Source organism: Micromys minutus, assembly GCF_963924665.1.
Source record: "Micromys minutus genome assembly, chromosome: 6".
Taxonomy (NCBI): Eukaryota; Metazoa; Chordata; class Mammalia; order Rodentia; family Muridae; genus Micromys; species Micromys minutus.
This window is the reverse complement of record NC_137975.1, coordinates 22,878,972-22,887,973: the sequence shown is the minus strand read 5'-3', so window position 1 is coordinate 22,887,973 and position 9,002 is coordinate 22,878,972. Positions and strand designations below refer to the sequence as shown.

At 44.1% G+C, this 9,002-nt stretch overlaps 1 protein-coding gene across 2 annotated transcripts; it reads left to right on the top strand.

The window, feature by feature from the left end:
• Positions 1 to 812: 812 nt before the first annotated feature.
• Positions 813 to 3,558, top strand: IL20 (interleukin 20; the record flags this gene model as incomplete). Of its 2 annotated transcripts, XM_080917659.1 has the most annotated exons (5): positions 813 to 971; positions 1,261 to 1,326; positions 1,430 to 1,582; positions 2,535 to 2,609; positions 3,481 to 3,558. In XM_080917659.1, 5 exons carry the CDS (start codon positions 813 to 815, stop codon positions 3,556 to 3,558), a joined length of 531 nt encoding a protein of 176 aa, XP_080773785.1. The 2 variants fall into 2 exon arrangements, with proteins under 2 accessions (XP_080773785.1, XP_080773786.1); XM_080917660.1 differs by lacking the exon at positions 1,261 to 1,326.
• Positions 3,559 to 9,002: the final 5,444 nt, after the last annotated feature.

Sequence of the window (9,002 nt, the reverse complement as noted above, 5' to 3'; positions counted from 1 at the left end):
TTGGCGGGGTTTACTGTCTCAGCCTAAGATACAATGCCAGGAAGAAAGCTTGCTATTGTTGAATTCGCTGTAGTCACGTCTTACCGAGGCTCCCCTGAAGAGGGCTCTGTGGAGCCCCAGGAGCCGCTGGAAGGAGCCCCGTGAAGCCGGGCCCCATCAGTTCTTGCCTTTCACCAGCCACAGGACTGTTATGAAATCACTGATTTTGTTTTTTGGCATCGTAATGAACCTATTATGCTCCATTAACCACTCTAATCTCAGACCCATGCCAAAGAGAGCTAGGCTCTTTTGCCCCGCGGGTGTCTGTAAAATCTAGACAATTTTCCCGCAGGTGTTTTCAGTGGCATAGCTTCTGTGACACGGTTTTCCACTGTAGGTCTAAGGGGACCATAGAAGGCATCGCAGCGGCTTTCTGGAAGGGGGAGGGGTGTCTACGTCAATTCCTTCCAACAAGTTTTGACATTTCTTCTGATATGTCATCCTCTGTTGGTTCACTGCAAGTGTCTGCTGCTCCAGGCCTTCTCTGCTGGCAATGACCACGGAGCTGGGAAGGTGACCCAATAAAGGAGCCATGACCCATGGTACTACCCAGTACCTAGATTCTGAAGGGACCGGGAGGCTTCTGTCTGAAGAGGCTTTGCTTAGGAAGTTGGGTGAACACGTAGCACCGCTTGCAGCAGGACAAGGCTGCTCAACTCCCACCCAGTGGACAGGTGGTGCTGGCGTATACCTGGTGGCTAGACCGGAGAAACCAATAACCCTGATTGATCTCTTTGAATTTCCACTTCTGGCCTCCAGGATCTAGGTGTAAGATGAAAGGCTTTGCTCTCGCCTTTGGACTGTTCTCCATGGTGGGGTTTCTCTTCTGGACTCCTTTAACTGGGCACAAGACCCTCCATTTGGGAAGCTGTGTGATCACCGCAAACCTACAGGCAATACAAAAGGAATTTTCTGAGATTCGGGATAGTGTGGTATGTAAAAGGAGGGATCCATCTTTTCTGGCTGTCTGTCCTGTTCCCCCTTTGCCTGCCTGCCTGTCTGTATGTCTGTCTGTCTTCTCAGGGTATCCCTGCTAGTGTGCTAATGAAAACTGGGAGGGTAGAGAGAGACTCCAGTCCTGGACAGTGTATTTCCAAGAGATGCCTGGTAGTTCCAAAATGCCTCTCACTAGACCCTGAAGGGAAGAGATGCAAAGTTTTGATGTCCAAGAACTTGGTAGCAGTGAATGACCTGTCTCTTCTTGTCCTTGCTCCTGTTTAGCAAGCTGAAGATGAAAATATTGACATCAGAATTTTAAGGACAACCGAGTCTTTGAGAGACACGAAGGTCTGGATTTGATCCGGGAGAGCTCAGGGAGGGCGAATCCAGAGCTGCTTCTGCCTGGTCGTGTCTCCTGCTCTTCCCACTGATATGCTTGTCTTCTTCGCAGCCTTTGGATAGGTGCTGCTTCCTTCGCCATCTGGTGAGATTCTACCTGGACAGGGTTTTCAAAGTCTACCAGACCCCTGACCATCACACCCTGAGAAAGATCAGCAGCCTCGCCAACTCCTTTCTTATCATCAAGAAGGACCTCTCAGTCTGTGTGAGTAAAGGTATTGGTTAGACAGTTTGAAGGACTTAGCAGCCAGGCTCACTTTCCTATCCAATTGAATGGGTAGAAAAGTTGAGTCCAAAATGACTAAACAAAACAAGAAGCCCAAGTGACCAACCAACAACCAAAAAAGAAAAACAAACAAACAAACCGTGTTGAACCATGTAACTCTTTAGAAATATTGAATATATGCTCTATTCAAAAAACATCCTAAAATGTTTGAAGAAATATAAAATGCTGGCTGCTTGGTATTTATGATTATTAGCTAGTATCTGTGAAACTAGATTTTTTTTTCTATAGGTAATGCATTCTATATCCTTACTAGGGCACCTTGTGCCCTAGGGGTAGGTCAATGGGCTATTGGGTCTGATCTTAGGTTATTGAACAGGATTATAGAATTGCATTTTTTTTTCTATAAGGGCCTGGGTTTGCTCTGGAGTTTCTTAGAGAGAAGCAAGAATAGGAATCCAGAGGGGCACAGGAACTGGAATCTCCTTCAGCCCTACCTCTTTCTACAAACACTCCGTGAGCTCCATAAATAAAACTGAAAAGCTGGCTTATTGGTCTGTTGGATAATTAAATGATCCCTAATAATGAAGCAAGAAAAGACTTTCCTACAGAAATGAGTATTCATAGGGTTATAGAAGCAGAATTCTTTGCTTATCCCAATAGCAAGAACAGAAAGACCAAAATTTTAAATAAAATTAGAACTGGAGAGAGATAGCTTAACAGTTAAGAGCACTGGCTGCTGCCCTTGCAGAGGACCCAGGTTTGATTCTCAGGACCCACAGTGTCTCACAACTCCTTTTTAATTCCAGTCCCAGGGACCCAGCACCTCTCTCAGCCTCTTCTTGGCACTGTGTAAATGTGCACAGACATACATGCAAGCTAAATACACTGAAAGGCCAAAATAAAATGTACTATTCTTTGGGTCTTTTTCCAGCATTCTCACATGGCATGTCATTGTGGGGAAGAAGCAATGGAGAAATACAACCAAATTCTGAGTCACTTCACGGAGGTATATACTGTGTTTGTATGGGGTGTCGAAGGTTGTTTCTTGGAACTGAGATTGTAGGTACATGGGAGGGATGTTTGTGTTGGTAAAAACCAGGTAGTTCACTATGGCCCTGGAGACCATCCCAGGTTCTAGAAGGACGCATTTTCTACCCGATTCCCCACCAGTGAAGAAAGAATGTCTATGACTCCTCCGACCACTCCAGAGACACCCGGATTTTTCAAGGGGCATAAGTGAGAAACTGTTATCTTCCAATACACAATACATACACATGTTCCAAAGCACTCACAATGACACTCTTGCACATCTCCCAAGAAAGTGCTCACTGAGCTCTTCCCCCTCCCCTTCCCCTCTCTCCCTCCCTGGTTCAGCCTAAGCCATCACCTCCAGGAAGGTAGTGGATGCTTCTTCCAGAGCTGGCTACCTCTTTCCATACTGTGGAAACTCCCATCATTTGGTCATCATAGATCATTTTGGTTATTGTTCCTGCCTGTCTATTCCTCAACTGAGAATTCCTTATAAGGAAAGATTGTGCTATACACTTCTGAACTGGTCCAGTGCTTGACGTAGTCAATATGTATTAGATCGAAGTATGCACAGTAGGGAACACACACACACAATTCTTGAGGAAAACAGCCTTCTTACTTTGATCTGTGTGAGGCAAGCTCTCTCTGGGCCTCAGTTCCCTATGTATGACCAGGTTGGTGAACTCAGTAGCTTTCCTTCCTTGTGTGAATATGTGAGGTTCAATCACCTCCTTCAATCTCTTCATCCTGAAAAGAATGCTCTTCTCACTCCCCCAGCAGACCTACGGACAGGAGGGAGGGTTATTCCGGGGCAGATGTCTGACAAGATGCCTCTTTTCTTCCTTCAGCTCGAGCTTCAGGCAGCCGTGGTAAAGGCTTTGGGGGAACTAGGGATTCTTCTGAGATGGATGGAGGAGATGCTATAGATGGATGTGGAGAGGCTGCTGAGAACACTTCTGTTCATGAGTCCCAGACCTCAGCACCATGAAGACATGGCTCCAGGTGCTGCTGTGAACATTTGTACCCAAAAGTCCCAGTCATCAGTACCATGAAGACACGGCCTCATACTGCCACCCCTTTGTGATATAATTTAGTGCTAGCTACAGTGTATATTATTTATATATATTATTGGTTTCCTTATATGGACGCCTTCATGTGTCTTTGTATTCCCTTACACTGTAATTTTGTAAAAATTTCTGTAATGTCCTTCCTAATGCTATCTATATTTATTCTTTAAGATGTGTATGTATTTTCTACTGAACTTTTATTTATTTTTGTACTTGAACGCAAGACTAAGAAGATTATATTTATAACCTGTCGAGAGCAGGTGATGTATTTTCATACAATAAATGAGCCGGTTAAATCCCACAAGAGCGGCTACAGGAGTTGGTATTTAACTGAGGACATACTTATTGCTGAAGCCTAATGAGACAGTGAGCTAATGGCTTCCTGATGTGAGTTCTGGAAGAAAGCTTCAGATATAAATCGGATATAAAATTATTTTTGGAAGAACACGTCAGATAGAAAATTATAGGTGTTATATAATTATTGAACATTCCAAATCAACTTTCCAGACTCATATGTGTCTGAATTCAGCTACGGGCTCTTTGACCCATATGTATTTCTACAAATAAGGTTTTCTTTGTGTAATGTCAGCCCGAAGTTTGAAAATACTCCCATAGAGGAACATTGTTGAGGTTAAGCTTGAATCTCAGGATCAGGTAGGATCCTCTGGCTTCTTGGAAAGGAAAATTGAGAGAGAATCGGGTTTTTTTCCTCTATGTTCCATCCCTACCCAGCTCCATGTCTTACAGTCCTGTGAGCCCTTAGCAAGATACAGAGTGCAGGGCTTTCCCCGCTCAGCTCCGTGGTTCTGAGCACAAGCGTCTTCTCACACCTCCGTTTCTTTCCCGGGCCCTCTGACCACAGCATCAGCTTTAGTGGATACATAAGTTCTGGTTTAGAGAAGTCAGAGGGGCACTGTTGCTTCAAGGTCTTCCCAGGGAAGGGGAGGAGCTGCCTCCCGAGGACCACCCATTTGGATTTTCTCCCGTCATGCGGGGTCTACTTTGTTTCTGGATCAAGTCTTTCTGTGTCTTTTGTTTAATCAAAATGCTTTCTTTGCAGGCTCTTCAGACGGAGCTGTCCTGGACCTGGCCTGGTCCCGCCTTCCTTTCCCCTCACTCAGAATGCTGCCTTCCCAGCTTTGTAATGCTCAATTTCCCAAGACAGTTTGGCCCCTTTGGATTCTACCCTTGCTTCTTTATATTGCCTCGAATTTTTGCTTTGATAGGCCTTTTAAGAATTAAAATTTATTTTCTCAGCATATGTATAAGTAACAACTACCCAAGAGAAAAAAAATGGGAAAAATAGAGAAAAGAAGAAGAAGAAAATAAACATATCCTTATTCTCACTACCATAGAAAACAATTTTAAAATATCTGTTCTCTCTCCCTCCCGTTTCCTTCTCCATCTTTCTCTCTTGGTTGAGTTTGAGTCATGACTGGACTCTCATTACCTTCGCAGGACCTGCCCATCTTCTTCCCCAGGTTCTTTGTGTGGTTGTGTGTGTCTTACCTGGCACAAGTAAGAACTCCAGCCACAGATAATCAGACCAGGGTGTGAGGGAGGATTCCAGGAAGGTGGGCTGCCAGAGGACACATAAGAATGAAGATTTCACAGTGGCTCCCTAAGCTGGAATAGAGTACCCAGGGAGCTCCCCTAATGCTGGTTCTGCTTTCTGCTGTTTCAGTTGAGAACAAGTATGGCCAGAAACCATGAAACTGGAAATTCTAAAAGGAAATGATCTGTAAGTTTTAAATGACTTTTATTATAGTGTGTTGTTATTGTTGCTAGTCTTTTGTGGGGTCCAGTTTATACATTAAGCTTTATCATAGGTGTGTATGTACGCATGTCTGAATGTATCCATGTATAGGAGAAAATGTCTTCTGTACCTAAGGGTTCTTTCTGTACATGCAGATTCAACTAGTTGTTGATAAAAAATAAAAAAAAAAATCACATCTGTATTGAACCAGCATAGACTTTTTTCCACCTTTATTCCCCTTAGTCTCCCAATTATGCCCATGGCTTTTATATTATATTAAATATATGTCTATATAAATAAATGTGTAGGTTGTGTGTAAATGCTACACCATTTTTTATAAGGGAGTTGAACATCCATGGAGTTGAATATCCTTGGAGAGAGAAAGCATCTTGGAAAACAGTCTCCTATGAAAACTGAGGAGCTGTATAAAGGGTCATAATAATTGTAGCTTTAGTTCTCCAGGGGGGCACTTGAGTGGGAGGTGGCTTCTGTAACTGAAATGCTTGTTGTGGCTAAGTACTATCACCTGGGAGGCACTGGACTGAGAGCTGATATACGTTGTATCGCTTACGTCTGAGGGTAGGCCTATGAGAAAGGCATCCTCATCACCATGTGCAGGGGAAGACGTGTCCAGACATGCTCACAGGCAGCAGCAGAACCAAAGCTTGATATAGGCAGCCTGATTCCTACAGCCCAAGGTCACACGGCCGCTGGTGATGGGATGAAATATGGCTGCAGGTAGATGGTGAAGAACCAACTCACTTTGGTGGATGGATGGAAGGCCTGGGTCTTAGACAGAACTTGACCAAATGGTGGCTCTCAGCACTCAGAAAGTGCCAAGCCTTTCCACCAAGCTGGGGAATTAAGCATTGGTTCCCCAGTGAAACCTATCTCTACAACATCTGTGCTGATCACCAATCTCTCATATTTCTAAGCCTCCTCAACACACAGAGCTAACGTGGGTTTTTCTGTAGATCACAGGAGAAATAGGCTCAACTTAAAATCACCTATCAACTCTGGTTACCATGAGCTGTTATACTGTAGATGAAACCTATCTTCTCTCTGCTTTAACCTCTGATGAGACATTGATATGCAAACGGAGACCAGATTATACCTAAAAACAAAACTCTGACCACAGTTGGCAGCACTCACCCCAGGAAACAAGCTTGGTATCTACAATCTCCAACGTGAGAAGCTGAGCCTACTGCTAACTTTAAGTCAGATTTACAGCCAATTGGATCATCTCCACCAACACGCTCACAAAGCAATAACCATTTGATCACATAGGATGCTCTGCTTAGAGTTAGATCTCCTACAGCTTCCTCTGACCAACTGCCTCAAACCAGAACACATCTGGTGGCATCCATTTTTTTTTCCACAACAAATCTTCCCACACCTCTGCCCACTCTGAAGTCTCTGCTAAAACACAGTCGATGGGGGCAAGCCCTGGAAACATAGCTTCTCCCTGTTGTCACCTGGTAGGTTTATTTTTGTTTGAACTATTTCTACATGGTTTTCTTAAAGTGAAAATGGTTGTATGGGTGATTCTGGATTTGTTTCCAGACACTGGATGCTACCACATCTCAGGGCATTACAAGTTAAGTGTCTGCTACCCTCACTGCCTTTCATGGCCTAAAGGAACCAATCTGTTTGGTTCAGCATCTGAAGTGAGTACATGCATGCGCACACACACACACACACACACACACACACACACACACAACACACACACAGAGGCAGGCCAAACTGATGGCCCATGCTTCAGATGTCTGGAAGCATGGACTAGTTTTTCCTCTGGTGAGAGGTGGGCTCTCTTTCAGAAGGCATGGTGTCCCCAAACTTGCAGCCAAGTGAGGGAAAGGAATCTGTGATTCCAACAACAATGGCAAGGACCTGTTCTGTCCTCTTGTTTTCATCATGACTTCAGGGCAGACCAAATCCTCTATTTTCAAAAAGTCAGGCCTTCCAGCATAGTTTGTTCTAACTTGTGTGCATCCATCCTGCACATAGACAGACAAGACTTTTGTTTCCTTGCTGGACCCTTACAGAACCCTTGAGGATCAGGTTTTTATCTCAGGCGTTGAATGTTCCCTATTCCTTCCATCTTAGCAAACTCTATACTGTAACTACCACTGAAGCCAAAAGTAAGAGAGGGGCCAGTGTTTGAGAAGAGTATTAAGATATATAAACAAATTCAATGATTTTTTTTGTTGTTGTTGTTGAGTAGCTTGTCCTCTGCTGTAAAACCCACTTTGCTCTGCAGCCAAGGTCTTGTGCACTGTGGTCAGGTGGCCCACGGCAGAACAGGCGACACAGCGAAAATCAAAAGCAGGGTGAATACATCCCCCCCCCAGTTTCACTGGAAGGCCAGGAGAGCAGAGGTGACATCTCAACTCTCCTGATAGTCAGTGAGTCAACACTTCACGGGAAGAGGAAGAGGCAGAGCCCAGAAGCCTGAGGCCATGAGTCACGAGACAGCATTCAGAGTGTGTTCTTTGTCTTACTCAACTACGTTAGAACCCATCACAGAGAACACACAGATCAGTTCAGATAGCCGTTGGGTATCAGAGAGGGAAAGTGAGTTGTCAAAGGCTGCCCAGTAAGTCATAGCAGGGTTGGTCGTGTAATTTTAGTTGGCAGTAGAATTAAGGTTCTTGTGCTTCCAGTAAACTTAATGTCAATCCTACTCAAGAGTAACCTAAAACCATTGAGATTAGAAACAATGAGTCTCTGGAGTTGAAAAGGACCTTCTTATCTAGGTTGAAATAACCAATAGAAGCCCTCCAAAGGGACTAGCATATGAAGTCTCAGTAAGATGGCAGAATATAAGATTCATACAGAAAACCCAACTTTATTTTCACAGTTCAGCAACACACTAATGGAACTTGAACTTCAAAAAAGTTACTAGTGGACTAGAGATGGTTCAGGGGTTAAGAGATGGTTTAGGGGTTAAGAGCACTGACTGCTCTTCCAGGGATCCTGAGTTCAATTCCCAGCAACCACATGGTGGCTCACAATCATTTGTAATGGGATCTGATGCCCTCTTCTGGTGTGTCTGAAGACAGTTGCAGTGTATTAATATGCATAAAATAAATAATTATTTAAAAATTACTAATTATGATAACACTAAAGCTTGAAATAATTGAAAGAAAGCAGGCCCAGAGCAATGGCTCAGTGGTTAAGAGTACGTTCTGGTCTTGCAGAGGGCCAGATTGGATTCCCAGAATCTGAGTTGTTTGGGTGGCTCATAACTGCCTGGAACTCTAGATCTTTGGGCACTGCAAATTTACAAACATACACACACACACACACACACACACACACACACACACATTAAAACAATAAGACTGGGAGAAGGCTCAGTGACTTAGAGCACTTACTGTTGTGGAGACCTAAGATCAGCTCCCAGCACACACATGGTGGCTCACAAATACCTATAATCCCAGCTCTCAGGGATCTGCTACTTTCTTCTGGCCTTCATGGCCTCCAGCTCACATGTAGGACACATAAACTCACACAGGCAAATACATATGCACATAAAATAAAA